General features: G+C 38.6%; 1 protein-coding gene and 1 long non-coding RNA gene across 2 annotated transcripts in view; one reads left to right on the forward strand and one right to left on the reverse strand.

Moving 5' to 3' along the window:
- Window positions 1–3134: 3134 nt before the first annotated feature.
- The window catches only part of LOC132911726 (DE-cadherin), a 98049-nt gene continuing 83774 nt past the window's right edge, over window positions 3135–17409 (reverse strand). The window contains exons 6-15 of the mRNA XM_060968592.1: window positions 16792–17078; window positions 14907–15177; window positions 14015–14594; window positions 13581–13762; window positions 11905–13249; window positions 10845–11068; window positions 10197–10412; window positions 9531–9870; window positions 8721–8873; window positions 3135–7390 (exon numbers count right to left, since the gene is read on the reverse strand). Of these exons, the coding sequence (XP_060824575.1) occupies window positions 7248–7390; window positions 8721–8873; window positions 9531–9870; window positions 10197–10412; window positions 10845–11068; window positions 11905–13249; window positions 13581–13762; window positions 14015–14594; window positions 14907–15177; window positions 16792–17078 (3741 nt within the window). The 3' untranslated portion in view covers window positions 3135–7247. The remainder of the gene's footprint in view (window positions 7391–8720; window positions 8874–9530; window positions 9871–10196; window positions 10413–10844; window positions 11069–11904; window positions 13250–13580; window positions 13763–14014; window positions 14595–14906; window positions 15178–16791; window positions 17079–17409) is intronic.
- LOC132911750 (uncharacterized) lies at window positions 11063–12607 on the forward strand. The gene is made up of 4 exons (XR_009659073.1): window positions 11063–11656; window positions 11768–12179; window positions 12248–12407; window positions 12472–12607. It is a non-coding gene; the product is annotated as an uncharacterized LOC132911750 (long non-coding RNA).

Genomic DNA, 17409 nt, shown 5'->3' on the forward strand with positions numbered 1-17409 from the left:
TAGAAGAAGGAAGTGAAAAAGATTATTTATTATTATTTTTGATTGTGGATAAGCATTAGTTGGTAGATCATTGTACAAGAGATATCAGGAATTAAAAAGGAGAGTTTTCATAAAGTTTTCATAAATGTTAATAAAAAGCAATTTCCATCATCGATAATACTTATCGATAACTAAACAAACTTTGGTCGTTTATAATTACATTGCAAATATTTATGCAAATTCATATTTGTACGAAGATAATTAAGGAAATGCAATCTAAATGGAAATTCGCTTCGTCTATTAAATGTCACGATGGATGCTCTACTTTCAGTAGCTTATATCTTTTTTTTGCACGTTGTATGTATCCTGTTGATGCAAGTAGATTTCTGGAATCTTAAATTTCTCAAGAATGCATAAACATTCTCCGTCTATTTCCAACGACTGACCAAAGATACATAATTTTTATACTGTAAATTTTGCAATTGGAATTGTAACAGCAACGATCCCTGTCTTCCTCGGTTTTGTTGCAAAAGGAAAACCGATGCAAGGCGTACCTGTATCAAATGGTAAATGTTCAGCAGCTGTTCGAGCGAAGGTCTAGCCTGCGAAGGGCACTCGGGTCTAACGGCACTCCATTCGGGTCTCTGGCTTCTTTTTCCCCAACCGGTTGAAAAGTTTAGCTGAGCTTCGGCTCCAAAATTCAGGATCAAGCATAATAGCAATATTATAGCGAAAACGAGAAATTCGAGCCGAACTTCACAATGCCTATGAAACGAAACAAAAGGAATAAAAAGGTTGTTACGTAACTAAATTAGCGATTGGCATAATTGCATGTACAGACATGAATGCATCGACCGTCGTTCGATCAATATGAAAATGTATGTAGGTACTCCTGACTGGAGAGATATAGCGAGGTGATAAATTAAAGTCGTAAATGAAAAATTAAGTAAATACGGTGATTGATCTAGCCATAATTAGAACCATGTGCGCGCGTACAAACCAAGCTGCACCATCAACCTGCAGAGGCTCCGAAATGCAAGTATCTCGAATGACAAGTTGCGAACGTTATTTGCAAACTGATATTTACAACTTCTGTTGATAACTTGCCATTATAATTACATCGTACTGATCCGCTCTATTCTTTTATATTTCATAACAATTCAAACATACAGCGACTGCAAACTGCGCGGCGGTTCATGAAAGTACTTGGACAATTTTGGAAACGTTTTTGCGTACATATTATACGAAACATTTTGGAATTTTATTATCGCTATAACGAGACACGATTATGATTGTATTGGTGAAATTTAAAAAGAATCTGAGAATGTAAAAGGAACAAGATATTTATTGATAGTATACTCCTCGCTGGAATCGTCGAAGTATTTGAACAGTCAACTGTTCAGTATGTTGATAAGCCACAATTCGTACTGAGACTATTTCTGTAACAAAGATCCTGTTAAGAATATTATTCGCGTTGTAGGAATAAATTCCTTGCGTAATATATAAATAAACGTTGTATAATAAATGTCTTGTAATTTTCATATGCACTTTCGGATCGGTACGATATTTTACTATGACGATCGCGATGGTCGTGTCGCGTTAAAGTGTTAACGAAGTTTCGTATAATGCACATAATATAGAAAATAATATAGAAAAGTTCTGTGATAAGTTTCCGATTAATTTCATCAGCCTCTGTACGTGTACATCACTGTATTTATTATATCATTTGTATTTGTAATTACGGTTGAATTCAGAAAATTATGTTAATTCACATATTGCGTATTAAAAATAACAAAAAAGACTGTGTTTAGAAAAAGAAACGTCATAATATAATGATAAAGTCTAACACCTGGTTGAATTTAGAAATCATAATTTCTGTCAATAAATTTTCTTTTAACAATAAAATACTCTTGTTTAACGTGTCACAATGTAGCAAAACCGTTCCACATGCAAAATGGTACTACGATTTGCTTAAAAATTTCTATATTTATTTTCTTTCATTTTTTCATCATTTATATTCTGATCAATTAGCTTCAAATGTATTAAATTTCGTATCATTTAATGGTATTCTCGTAGCGTGAAAACGAAGCGCGCGACTTGCTGGAAAACGCTTCGTTTGAAAATAAGAATTGGTGGAAATATTTTTCGTTGCCACTGTGTGTAACTAATAGTACATTTCGCGCGCGCACAATAGGCCACTTACATATTCTCAGTAGGAATCGCGTTTAAAGCAACCAAGTGAAGTGAACACGACTGCGAGAGGGTAACCAGGCCGAGGACTTTTTTATAGGTTCTCAGCAACCCCTTCTCAAGATTCTTGGCAATTTACAACGTGAAACGTCCGGCTTGGCGCCGGGGTAAATTTTTGTCGTCAGCCGATTGAAATCTATGAAAGACATCGTGTCGCAATCGAACGACTCAAGGGTTTCTTTTTTCTCGTTCGGCAAACGTCACTACGAAGCCTGTCGTGATTTCCATTAATTAACCAAGGTCCAGTGACTCGGGAAATTTCCGGTTTAAAGGGAATTCCCAAAGCAATGCGAGATATTCACGATAACAGCGAATGTATCGGCGCAATACATTTGCGATTGGATTGTCTACGGTGTTTTATGTGTTTCTTTATAAGAGCACTGCGTGAAGAATTTGTAACGTTCTGCCTCAATGGATTTTGCCCAATGTAATTGCAAAGTGATTTGAACGACAAACAAATTGCATTAATTTTATATAAAATATATGTATTCATACATATTCAATGCATATTCTATATGTATGAATATTCTATATTCGATGTGCACTCAGTGTATTTAAATTGTATGAAATTAATATATTTTGACGTTACTTATTATGCGAATATTCAGTTTATCGCTTATTACACAGAAAGCTGTGCATTAATAACGCGCGTGAAATAAATCGAATTTATATGTCTACAGTATCTGTCTATATTTTTAATAACTTTCTTTTCCTGTAAAGGTATATCGAATGCTGTAACGAAAATTTCGTCTTTACGATTTCTAATAGCGTCAAGTCTGTTGGTTCGATTCTAACATTCGTATTGTTAATCTTTCTATTTTATTTCTTGTTGTTTAATTGGCTGTATTTTACTGTCGACAATATTTCGTATTGGTCTGGGAACTCCTTAAATATCGCAAACTACGTTTACTTCCAATGTCATCGTCTTTTATTATTACTACAAAAAAAAGAAGAACACGAAGTTACACGTATCTCCGACGACGGTAGATGGATCTCGCGAGTAAAGATGAAAGATGCGCTGCGCGTATATCTTGCGATCAACTATCACATGTCGAGTAGGTCGCGCGGGCAACCATTGCGGTCTCGCGTGTCCTGGAATATAATTTACAAGAAGCCTGTATATGCGTATACCTGTGGCTAAAGTGTTCGTCTCGCGACTCTTTCGCCAACATCACTCGGAAAGAAGAACGCCTCTTTGACAATAGAGCTTCGTTCAAATTAGATAAATTACCTGAATTCAAGCAATATAAATTTGACTTGCAACTTGAAATCTCTTGAAATATCCTTTTAGATTTCCACGCGTATCTTCGTTGCTCAAAAGTCGCTTGATTTCAAATAATTTCTAGCATTTTACTCATATCGATCTGTTACGTTATTCGATTCGAAATACCCTTTCGAGTATTTCTTTCAAGAATTTTACCGAACTCTTTGCATCCGTCGTCGCTTTTCCTTCGAGACTTTCGTTTAAATTCGAAATGGAATTAGTTAAAATGAAAAGGCGCAAGGTGGAAAAATCCACTATTGGATTTGGAACACAGGCAAGTTCGAAATGGAACGGTATAGGCGATAGGTATCATGTTATTTGCAGCTTTGCGTATTTACTGATATTCATGTCCTAAACCAACTTCACCTTTCTTTCAACTTAGTATTCTTAGTCGTACTTGCTATGCGTGATATTTGTCAATGAACATTTTACAGACATACATAACTACTTGCAATTTACTTTTCATTATCTATCTTAAAATCAGGATACTCCAAAACACCTGCAAAACAGCTCCAATTCAAATATGTAATCGACTAATCTGAACGGAGCTTTAGGTGTCACCGCTCTCATACCTTGACCAGCTAGATGCTTGGTCGTGGAACAGAACCGTCATGTCGTTTCTCTTTTTATTCTTTTCTCTTCTCTTTAATTGTACATAAGGGCAGTGTTCGAGTATATAGCATAAGTAGCGTATCGCAAACTAGTCCGCTCGTAGCGTAGTCAGTGCGCGATAAATAAGTGTGACGCGGCAAAATCGAGCCGAACTCTGCCGATGAGTCGCGATCGTTTCACGTTTCTTATTCGCCGCTGCCGACGGAGACGTTCTTTGTACTGCGACGGAGTGTATCGTTAAAAAGACGCCCACCTGTATGATACGACAGGTGATTTACTAACACATATCTTATTATTCCGATAACGTATCTCGATACTCGTGCCCGTGCAATCGTAATTATTCGGTGACAGACGTCATCTAAATAAGAAAGAAAACGTTCATTCTTGGATATCGATGCGTACGAACCAACTACTCTTACGCATCTGAGATCACGCGCTCTCCCCTAAACCGCATTCGTTTCTTATCGTATAAATTACACGTTAAATTTTTCGACGCCGCTTTGAAGTTGATTCAGTAGGTAAGTTCACCCAGACGGAGTTCGCTAATCCTTTGCGGTCGTATGACTTCTCTCTGCCATTAAAACGCTGTTAGTACTTCGATCGTACGTATGCTCTCAGCTACTGAGGCAAAGAACCATTTCGTATGTCATACCGAATATGACGCACTTCGAGGTTGCGTAGGATCCGACGAAGAAGCAAGTGAAACGACGCGTAAACGCAATATTATTAGAAAATTTAGACACGAGTTGTTTTACCAGGTTAAAAAATGTATTAGAATAATAAATACGTTACGGAAGGCCGTGACATAAATTGAAGTACAAGAAGAATTTTATAATTTGAAGAAGAAACAGTTTATGGCGATACAAAATAGATCCAGTTTCTCCAAGTTTCATACAATTTTTATATGGGAAAAGAAATTCTGATATTCGGTAGATTTTTGATATTACCTTTCACAGTTCTAACGCGGATCCAATAGAATTCCATAGTGTAAATTGGTTAAAAAGAAATTGTAAATGAAATATCGCGCTGACGCAACTTTGGTCCTCGATGAGTTAATAAGACTTACAAGTTAGTGCAGATACACATTTCCATTTCTTAAAATATTTCATAAGCAACGCTCTAAATTGGCAAAAGGAAAACCATAGATGTAAAATAGCAACAACGAATATCAGTTTGATCTTTTTAACATCTTCCTTAATTATGTAATGAGTAGATGGCAAATATTTATACAAATTTAGAATTTTATGAACACAGTTAAGAATGTAGAACATAGATACAGAAATTTGCTTCGCATGTTAAATATTGTAACAAGTACTCTACTTTAGATATTTTATATGTTTCCTACGCACTTTTTTATCCTTAAATCTTCTAGAAACAGATATAAATCCGCGACCTAATTATTAGAGTTCAACGAAAATGAATTCCGGCAACCAAATTTAAGCTCGATACGACCGCAAAGGGTTAAAAGTCCACCTGAATCACCATCAATATACATTTGCGTACTTTTATTACTGATGCTGTTGTTCTTATTACGACTATCGTTATCATTACTATTATTATTATACATATGCATATCGCCGTTGATGTATCGTACAAAAAGCTTACAAATTATTATCACATATATACGTGTACGTACGTGCGCGAACGCCTACATAGGTACACGGATATACATACATACATAATATATATATATATATATCTATATACATATACTTGGAAATATTCGCAGGCACACGCGCGCGTGCAGAGTGGTCTTCGCGAATGGAATAAAATGGATGTCGAGATAAACGATTATCGCCAATCGGCGGAAAAGAAAAGGCAAACAGTCGCGTTGGAACTGTTTGTCGCTGGTAAACGTTGCGACCATACATTCGTGTATTCACGTACAATTCGGTGGATCGATTTTAGATTCAGATTTCGGGCACACGATATGGCACTCGGATCCCTTCTCACCGATTCACACGCGTAACATATTCCATTTCCAATCACTTTGGCCTAAACACGCGCGCATGTACGCTCATGCACACACGCATCTGTATACAGCATAGATTCGGTGTTTAGGTTATATCTATTCGTGTATTCGCATATGTAAAGTTTCGCACACCTCCTACACAGTTTCTAAACGCACTCGCGCACATAACCGTTTAATAAAATAGTCTATAAGTTAAATATAGAGGAGCGGTAACGCTCTTCCGCTGCCATTTGTTCCATCTTTATTTTTCCCTATCGTGTCTCGGGTTTCACCTATTGCTATGCTGCCATCATTCACTCGTATCGTTTCCTCTCTGCATTCTATATACTCGTTGCCTACGACGTCCTCGCAGGCATATACATGCATACATACATATTTATTCGTTTCTATAATGTACGTATAAAAAAATAAGTCCAGTCCTCGTAACTCGAATGATTGCCAAAAGAATTCACCACGTTCTTTGCATCTTCGTTCGAAGTCAGATTCTCGCGATCTCTCCACGCTATAAATCATCGTTCCTTCGTTACTAGTGGAATGCACGCGCGAAATTAACGCATATTAACGAGCGAATATGCGCGTGTCCATTGTCGTGATGCTAGACAGCCGAGTTACAGTCGTCATCGCTAGTCATTCTCGGCTGATGCGTCGATTTTTTTTTATTCACTGTTACCTGTCTTTTTTATTTCTTCGTTTTATATTCTCTTGTCAATAGGAAATGCAATACTATCTTTGCTCTTTCATGGTCTCTTAGTCTTTCGCCGCTATGTCGTCTATTCTTAAAGATCGCGTGTTACATCGTCACTCGGAGAGCATTACGAGCTATCCGTTGTTTCGTTTGAAAATTCAATTCTAACCGAATGTTATTCTCTATTGATTGCGAGTTTGCTCGGGTAAAAGAAAAGACGTAAAAATGGATAAAATGAACAGAAAATAAGAGAGAAAGGAAAATACCACGCTTCGATTACGCTCTATCGAAACGATATGTGGCTACCGATGCCGTGATTCGGCACTGTGTCCTCGGTACAAAAGTACAACAGGTATCCTCAAGTTCGAGTTAAGTACACGAGGCGACGAAGCGAAGAGGAGTCGTTGCTTCGTCAAGGAGATCGGAAGTTACCGAGTTGATTGTCGCGAACTCTTCGAGTCAAAAGCCGAAAGGTCGCGCGAGACTCAACACCAACTCTCGCTTTCCCGTTCTCCGACACCGTCGCTCTCTTCGTCGCTGGGTTCTTCTCCGTACATGTCGGCTAATTTGCGGAACCTTGGGCCAAAGTTCGACAAGTAGTTGAACTTGAGATCTCCGTCGTCGGTACCTGCAGAAGAAAAAGGAAGTATCGTAGGAACTAGTCGATGATTTTATCTCGTCTCTCCAACAGAGTCGAGTGTACTTTTTATTTTTTTTCTTATTAGAGAGGCTTTGATTTCTGAGATTGAGATTACTTCGCGTTACAATACACAGTGGCTTACGAAAATATCTGAACAGTTGCCAGTAGAAAACTTCGACGTACGTATATATTATATCCTTTGTTTAATAGATTAAAGAAAATTGATTACGCGCTATAATAAGTGGTAGCGATAGTACGAGGTCGTAAAATCAGCCACTGATTAAAGTTAACAACTTTCAATGACCGCAGCAAGTAATTTAAAACGTGTTGGGAATCATAAGGATCTAGAGCTTCGTTCAAGGTTGTACGATGTCAACGCAGCAGCTCTACGATAAATCGAAAACAATTTGTCTGCTTGTAAAGAAAGATTTATGCAAATCCGTATTTTTCAGCCTGTCATTAAGAAGATAGAACCTAGGTACACATAGAAAATTGCTGCACACATTGTACTTTGGCTACTGTGCATCTCTACATCTTCAGATTTTTCACAAATAGATAGAAACGCATAAAATCACGATCCCCACTTTATAACTCTTATTCTAATTTATATGCTGATAGCCCTGATTTCATGACTCATCGTTAAACTGCTGATGATGACAGATCGGTGATCCTATTTAACGTTTTACTTCCTCGCTATATATTTTCATTCACTACACGGCTGCGGCCCCAGTTACCATTATTGGCTAACAGTCCACAGTGAATTGGAGAGTGCCTGGTAGAAAACATTGCAACTACCAAGAAACAAGTTTTGCGGGAGAAAAAAGAACTTATGCATCAACGTAGTCCAAATTCATGGAAATCTGCTTATAGAACCTCTATATGTGCCACCTCTTACAGTTAGTTGCAAAGAAAGCTCAATGCTCCTTTCATTTACATTTTGACAGATGGCATAGTCAAACGTCAAGAAACAATTAACTAATATTCAATAGCATTTACATTTTTCTCTATACATTGTGATACTATCTTCCAGCATTATTAATAACTATAGAGGGAGAGAAATTGCACTTGATTTCTATATTACAGTATTCTCATTGACACGTAGCACATTTTGCAATAAAGAATTTTCCAATTGTTGCACTCACAATGTTTTCTACAATTTTACTTACTATTTTGGTCAGTACAATGTTTTGTACCATTTTATGATATTTTGAGACTGTAAATTCCGCTTTAGTTTTCCTATATTTTGGTCGCATAATTTTATTTACTTCCGCCGATTCCGCTAATTAAACGAACGATATACATATTCAGTTGTACGTACATGAAGCCAAGGATGATAAAGAACCCTCGGAATTGCCTTCTCCTTCGTACGCATAGTGCCTGACATCATCGAACGGATTCGTGTCAGGATCCTTGTCGCAGCTCTCTTTCTTGCCGTCTAGGAAACCGCAAATATCCGGCACCTCGTCGGGACCTGGCAAGCAAGAAAAGAAAGTGAACGTATATAATTGATCTTCGAGTGTCTTTTTGTTCGTTGCGACATTTCATTCGAACGAGATTTAACCCTCTGACAGAGGCTTAGTCATCGTTATCACGAGCGCGTTGAATGGTTTATTTCATAGCGATAGAGCGAAAAAGCGGAACCGAACAATTTTTATTCCTACGCGATAATAAAATTTACTTAAAAAGTAACATGGTTCATATAGTTTGACAGAATAATAACACAGCTGATAAATTAATTAGCTCAGACAGTAATTAACATGAAATACATGTATGTGTCTAAGACTGAGCATGAACATGAGACTAAGAATGAACAAGTAGTAAAAGTTGAAACATGAGAATACAATGACTTGTACATTGTTATACACAAGATACAAAAGCTTCTCGTAAGCAGAATGTTAAAATAATTCGATAATATAATAAACTAATAAATTCGATAATATAAATCGAATGAAAATGATTGCTGATGGGATGATAATGCGATATTATCCTTTAGTGGATTAAAGTGTTAAACAACGCTTATCTCTTGATTCGTCTTACAGAGCTGTGTCATATAATACCATAACAAATTGTGTAACTACGCTACGACTATAATATGCGTTTGCTGGCTTACTTATTCAATTTATCGTACCTCTGGATTGCAAGCCAACGGGCGCAATTTTCGAATCGATAGGCGGTGCGTCGTAAATCGTTCGAAGAACGTTCAAATCGTAGCCCGTGTCGACTTCGCCGCCTCCTTCGTCCTCGTAATTAATAATGTTCTCTCTAATGTCGTCCATATCCTTATAGAGATCGTCGGTCTTTTTCCTGTGTACCACCACCGCAAACAACAGTATCATCAAAATCGCGATACAAACTAAGATCGCGACAAGGAAGTTAGTGTCGATCCCGAAGGATACGGCTTTTGCCATTCCGTGATCGCAGCCAGGATCCGCGTTTCTAGATAGCGATGGCATACCCAAATTGTACGTCTGAAACATAAAATAGCAAAGAAGATATATCGCGATTACAAATTATTGGACGAACTGAATTTATAGAATTTATCACCGAGTTCCGCTCAATAATTTCGAGAAAGCTGCTCGGCCAAACTATTAGCCGTTTTCTACTTTTCTACATCTCAGTCTCATTGTTTGCTTTCGACTCGGCAAAAAGATTTTAACGTTCAATTTACACGGGAATGTTCACGTTTATCAATATCAGTTCTGTCATATTCCTTTCGCAATTGAAAAAATCTTTTGACGACAGGCGAAGAAAATAGGATAAGAGAATTCATAAAGTAAGATCTTCGAGGCGTTACATTTCCATTGAAGGTCATGTTGCGTATGCATCCGACGAATCCTCTGTCGGTAGGTACATAATCCCATCCTAGTTGCGAAGCCATCTTCGCGAGATTGGTCAGAGTTCCACCTATCTGCAAGGGGCTGTTCACGTTCAAAAATCCGTTCGGTCCTTGCGGCGCGGTTAAGCTCATACACGCGGAGATTCCACAGTTGTCCACTTTCATTTCGATCGCCTGCAGAGCATAAAATATGGAGTTTGACACAAAGTTTGAACATTACGTTCAAAAGCTAACTGCTTTTATTCGTATCATTCATTAACATACTGTTGACAGGTCACAAATAAACTTATTTATTCATACACAACATTGTTAACCGGTCGTAAGCAAACTTTATGTTTTATGCATGAAATATAGTCAATCTTTACATAAAATATTTGGTCAACAGTGTGTTAATATATCGCTATTGATGTTCTGTATTCGTATTTATACCCTAATAATGATGAAACATATTTATACAAGTACATATATGTAATTTGAATGATCATGAAGTATTTCAAACGAAGATTATGATAAAAACAAGAGCGATACCGTAGTGCACAATATAAAGAGTTATGGAAAAAGTTAGAACGCAATGATTCTACGACTATAAAGACCAATCGCGCTTACGTTCTTCGTAAAGTAAACGTCTATCCTATGTCTTTCTCCGTCAGTGAGCTTAATGTGCGGTTGATCGAGTTTCACAGTGCCAGATCCGTAGTCCATGTAGAGAACCGCGTATCCCTGTTGAAGCTCCAGGGCCATGAAGTCTTGAATTCTGATCTTTGAACTATACGTCATCGGACCAAAGTAAAATACCAGACCGTTGTCTATGTGAGGCGTTATCTCGAGACCTGAAACGCAAACGGATTCACGTGATGAATGGATATTGACGTTCAGCTGCTGCAGGGATACAATAGTAGTCAGTTTAAATTCCAATAAATCGAGGATCCGGATTGTAATTCTCGCGGAACAGACAGTAAATTTATTGCAGCAGTACTCTCGATTTCCGCGAGAATGGAGGAGAATAGATCTGGTGGAAATAAGTGAGAAAAATATCAACAGTATTTAGATACTGTCGCTGTATTTACTCTAGCTTTGTCATCAGTAGACTGTAAATATTTGTGTAAATTTACATTAAAACGCAATTAAAAGAGTAGGATCTGGGCAGAGATTTGTTTCGCTAAATAAATATTAAAAAAGTACTGTATTATGGATATTTTATGGATCTTTTTTCGAAACTTTATAAACGTATCATGTATCCTTGCATGTGTAAATGTCTCATAAACCCATAAATACTTATTTTCTCACAAGGAATATCATCCAATTAATGCTGAAATCACAGGTTTTTGTAACGTAACTTGACAGAGTATATTACAGGGTTCATATAGGAGTATAAAAAAAAAATGCTATTAGCAATTAGTTTAGCAGCTATAATAAATGTCTATCTTTGTGATAAACGATATGTATCTTTAAACGTCCTTATGAATTCTGTGGGATACGTATCTTTCCATGCGTATAATTGTATACAATTGTATACAATTCCATTATAGATTAAACGACCTTCCTTGTGGGTGATGAGAATTTACTACGCTTGAATTGTGGAGACACTGTTCTATTGAAATTTAAACTAGCATTGTTGTAACACATAACATAGAAGAGTAAGGAAAGAAGAAATAAATATACCAACCCAAATGAGAATCATCGCAAGCTTGACCAGGTGGCGGCATTATAGCCCAACCGTTGCCATGAAAACCAATGCCAAGAAGCTCGCACCTTGGCCCCTCGAGACCCGGAGGACACTCGCACCGATCTGCCAACGGTGTGCCTCCATTCAGACAAACGATCGGTTCAGCAACATGACAAGTACACTGTGGATCTACCACAGCTCGCACTCCAACGAACGTACTGATATTTGTATAAACTGGATATGGGACCGTGCTTGCATTCAAATAATTACGACAAGTATTGTTACAATGCTGTTTTTCGATAAGGCACTCGTCGATATTCACCAGCAAGATATCTGTTTTTAGTTCTCGTTCGATCTCTTCCGTGTGTTGCGCCAGGATCGTATTCAGTTTCTCAGGGGCATAATAAGGACTACCATGTGCTGAGAACCGTACATCCAATAAACTGTTGTTATTGTGATGTGGCGAATGAAGCACCGTGAACACGTCCACGTTCTCCACCGAAGTATTAAGCATATTCGCTATTCTCTCCTGAAATATGTCCTTCTTACTAACGCCAGATTCACCAGGAGCGACGAATTCCGTGGCTGTCATGCCGAAGAACCGCACGGAACCTGACCTGGCAACTGCTTCCTCAGGCAGCTCTTTCACCGTGACGTTTACGTACGCGTTCACTTGATGTCGTGGAATGCGAATGCTGTACTCGGTAACTAGGAACTTGAGGACGAACGTATCGTTTGAGATTCCTGGAAGCAACGTGATCATACCGTCCTTCGGATTTAAAGTAAATCCTTCGTGAGTCGATGCCCAGGCAAAATGCTTGTCTGGCAAGTCCCAATCATCAGCGTCGTTTACATACACTCGTCCGATATTTGTTTCTGGAGCTTCGCCTTTATAATTGTAGACAAATATAGAGCTGGAACCTTCTGACATAGCATTGTCGTTCTCGTCGCCGATGATTACGGTCAACGTCGATGTTCCCGTCATGGGTGGCTTTCCGCTATCCGTGATAGCAATCGGGATGTCGTAACTCTTTCGTTCTTCTCGATCGAATTCGACACGAGCGAACAGGTCGGCGTCTCGAATAGCAAATTTGGCTAGAATCTCGTCGTCAGCGGTATTTTTGTCTATTTCGAATTGGAAAGGAGGTCCGTTTTCGTCCGAGTCCCAGTCGCGAGCTTTCAATTCTGTGATCTTATCAGGAGGCTTGTTTTCACCCCATACTACGGGATAGGGCATGTCGAGGAATGGTGCGTTGTCGTTTATATCGATTAACGTGATGTTCACCATTACGAGTTCTCGTAGCGCGGTCGGGGAGCCGTCTTCGTCTCGCGCCATAACAATCACCTGAAACCAATCGGATATGGTTAATTTCGCTATTTCTTCCGAAGATATGCAGTGGCGATTAATTGGTCGCGATTCAACAAGAATTCAGAAACCGAACGACTGCTGATCTCTATGCATTTAAGGTATAAAATGTGCGTCATGTGCAAAATGTATAAAATATCTAAGCAAGGTACTCATTATGATGTTTACTATGTGGACCAAATCTCTGGAGCAATGGAGAACAGTGCTCTCTCCTTCCCATTCGGTTAATCGTCTTTTCAGTTTTGCACTGACTGATCGACAAAGTGCTTGATGGCACTAAAATGGAAGGTACAGCTGAAAGGAAATTTACCGTCCACATGGAGTATCCCAAGGGGCCATCGCGATCGAGAGGTTTCTTCAAGGTCATGCAACCAGATTTGTCGATACCTATGAGAGGTTGTTGGTCTTCTTTTACGATAAAGTACGCGATATGCTGATCAGCGTTCCTGTCCTTGATGTCGGGATCGTAAGCGACCACAGTAGTGATACAACCTGTAACCAGTGCATAGCAATCAAACTCGCTTATAATAAAAGCTTCAACATAATCTTATTGAAAAGAACACGATCGGAAGATGTGTCGAGGTCATAAAATTAATCAAGTTTCGGAGAATATGGTCTTGATCTTTGACAGAAATTTCAGATCTCTCGAGATTTGATCAAAACGTATTCTACAGACTATAGAACTCTTATTCTATGAGCACCATTCGTACGAAAGTAACTCTAAACGGGATACGTCTTGCTTACCTTCCACCAGCTTCTCTTCCTCGATAGTAGGATTTTTATTAAAGTCCTCAAAGACCGGCGGATTGTCATTGACGTTTTCAATAAAAATCTTCACTTGAGCGGTATCGTTATACACGCCATCGAAAGCTCTCACAGTCAAATTGTATTCCGTGATCTTCTCGTAATCCAATGGCTTCTTCACGCGGATCTTTCCAGTCGTGTTTTCGATGTAAAAGCTATCGTCCGTATTGCCAAATATAATGCTGTAGGTAACCGGACTGGCAGTGTCCAAATCATTGGCCTTCACTTCGGTGACCGGCGCGTTGATATTAGCATTTTCCAGGATCGAATTCGCAGTATAGACAGCTTGCGTGAAATGGGGAGCGTTGTCGTTCTTATCCGCAATTTCGATGCGAAACACTTGCTGCCCTTTGTTGTGCTCCCCCGTCTTGAACAGCGCACTGGGAGAATTGTCCATGGCGATCACCTTCACGTTGTACGTGTCTTCGGTCTCTCTATCGAACGTGGTCAGAGTGGTGATGTTACCGGTATACTTATCGATAGCGAAAAGATCCCGGAAGTTATCCAATTCGTACGTGACCTAGAAAAACATGAGGGTGTGAAAGGGTGAGAATGCGCCGATGGTTGTATGCATCTGTGATTTTCATTGTTTGTATTGTTAAGCCCGCTGTCGCTGTTGCTCTTCTCTCTGGATCATACGAACTGAACGAAAAATTACATCGCAGCGGGCGTTATGTTTTTAAGTGTTTCAAATGTATGAATGTTTTAAATGTATTTTGATTTTCTCAGGACTAAGGGAAAAATATAATAATTTTGAGAAAGAGAATTAATTATTACAAGTATTCCAATCTATGTTAATCGAGACAAAGGAAGAGGAAGAGAAGAGACGTACCTGATTATGGGCGGAGGTTCCATCAGCGTCGATCGCACGCACTTGCATTACCGGGACGCCTGGTGGCTCGTTCTCGAGTACTCTACCCTTCTTCAGATCTCGAAACACTGGAATGTTGTCGTTGACATCCAACACCTCGATATCGATCACGGTCTCGGCAGCCAGCTGATACTTGTTCTGCACGCGCACGATCAACGTGTAAACCGTGTTGCTCTCATAGTCAAGATGCTGAGAGAGCTTGATGTCGGCAGCATCCTTGTTTGACTCCAATCTGTCAATTAGAAAATAGGAGAAATATTGGTACGTGTACGATAATTGCCGAAAGTATTCGAACGCTAAGAAAATTTCATTAAACACAGCAACGATGGCAAAACATTTTTAACATCTTGATATTTTTTAGCGATTTAACACTTTGACTGCCACATCAAAATCACATGCTTCGCTCAGGACGCCACGGGAGTATTTTTATTATTCAAAACATATAATGGCAAAATAATAATAAATTGACGATGTAAGACAACATTCTTCCCCAATGGACCGTTTATCTCATTGGCGCTTTGGTAACAGTTGATAGCGACATATTATAACAAGGCTTCGTTTATTTCAACAAATCATTCGCATTCGTTATTTCATCGTAAGCAAAACGTGCAGAATATATTGTTGAAACGTGTAGAAGATATTAGTAAACAATATTATGATTATTTTTATGATTTCAACGAAACATTTGGCTGAAATGGTAGAGGTCCGCGAAAAAAATTATGTTTGTGATAAACCAATGGTAGTGGTAGATTACAAGAGAGAAAAATGTGCTGTAGATTTATCAGATCAAATGATAGCATATTTTACACCACATAGAAGAAGCCTCAAGTGGTATATAAATTTAGCTTTAGAGTTATTGTTAAATACATCAATTTCAAACGCGATGATACTCTATAAACAAGCAACAAGAACAAAAATCAAGGTATCAGATTTTAGAATGGCATTCGCAATGCATCTTACGCAGTGCCATTCACCAGAGCCATCAAATATACTCATTCGACAAAGATTGCAACACGAAATGCAGAAGAAAGAAGGGCAAACGTACTTGGCACGAAAATTTTGCATAGAGTGGTAAAAAAAGATGTTAAACAGTTAGGATCAAAAATTGCTAAGAATCGGACCAAAAAGGTGACCAACTGTTGTCCAGATTGTATCGATGAGCCATATTTATATTTAAAGTGTTTTAACACAGTGCACCGTTAGATGCAAGATTTGTTCTCATTTTTTTTTTTTTTTTATCGATGTTCTAATAGAAATGTTTAATTTTTCAATGGGGCACTTTTTATTTCAAAGTATCTTCTATTTATCGGTTATATTCAAAATGCCCAAACTGTCAATTTTCATACAATTTTTACAATTGTAAGAAGTTCAAGCGTTCCGGTCACCAGTGACCACCGTGACGTCACAGGAGAAACTGTGGCTGGTCGTATATGACCAATGTGGCAGTCAATGTGTTAACGGCTAGCCGATTTCCCTTGCGAAACAGAATCTTAAATGACATCGACACGGGAGAAAGAGAAAAATTGAAGCTTGAGAGCGCATAAAAGTTAACGGAATTACCAGAGCAGTCAAACTGGCCAGTCTGTAATTTCTTATAGAAATTTTATGCACATCGATATCTACGCATTTTGTGAAATTACGACGACTTTTTATAGAATATACACTTAACTAGCTATAGCTTATTTTTCTTCTTGCGTTCGATACCTTTTCACATGACTTTCAATTCCCATTTCTTCGATATAAATTTCACTTTAGTAGTCGCTCGAATGTTAATTAACTGGAGCAATTGGCAAAACGGAATAACGATATTCGCAAATCGTAACAAGTCATAAAAGATACGATTTACCTGAATGTATTTCCTTTGTTGGTTTGCTCTGTTCTACCAGGAACCAGCTCGAACAAGAGACCGCTGTTGTCTCCGCTGTTCGAGACGGCCTTTAGTCGGATGATACTCGCGTCGAAGTCGCTGAAATTTTCCTGCAATCGAATCGGCTCGGCAGGTCTTGGTAAGAAAGCTGGAGCCTTCTTGTGAGACTCCACCACTCGAATATCCAGATCGATCGTGTTCGATTTTGGAACGTCCCCTTGATCCTTAGCTGTCGCGGTCATGCTGAACTTGTAATCCGGATTCCTCTGCAAATATTCGACGATCGTTTAAGTTCCTTCCATTCGGCTCGGGTTTACTTTACTTTTTCCTATTCGTTCGGCAATCGAATCTCCAAATTCACCAGATTCGTTGCTTTATTTGTACGAAAAAAAGATTTACTCGATCTAGTTGAAGCCTTTCGTTCGTACAGATTATGTAAGGAATCGCGTGTAGTAGCAGCAACACGTCGATGCTTAGGCAAATTATTTCGTACTACACGTTATGTTGTGTTGGCAACTAAGTGATTACAGATTTTGTCATTATCATCTAATGACATAATTAGATTGCCAACTCAGTATTTACATGACATCCGTCTAT

The sequence above is a fragment of the Bombus pascuorum genome, chromosome 11, assembly GCF_905332965.1.
Source record: "Bombus pascuorum chromosome 11, iyBomPasc1.1, whole genome shotgun sequence".
Lineage (NCBI taxonomy): Eukaryota > Metazoa > Arthropoda > Insecta > Hymenoptera > Apidae > Bombus > Bombus pascuorum.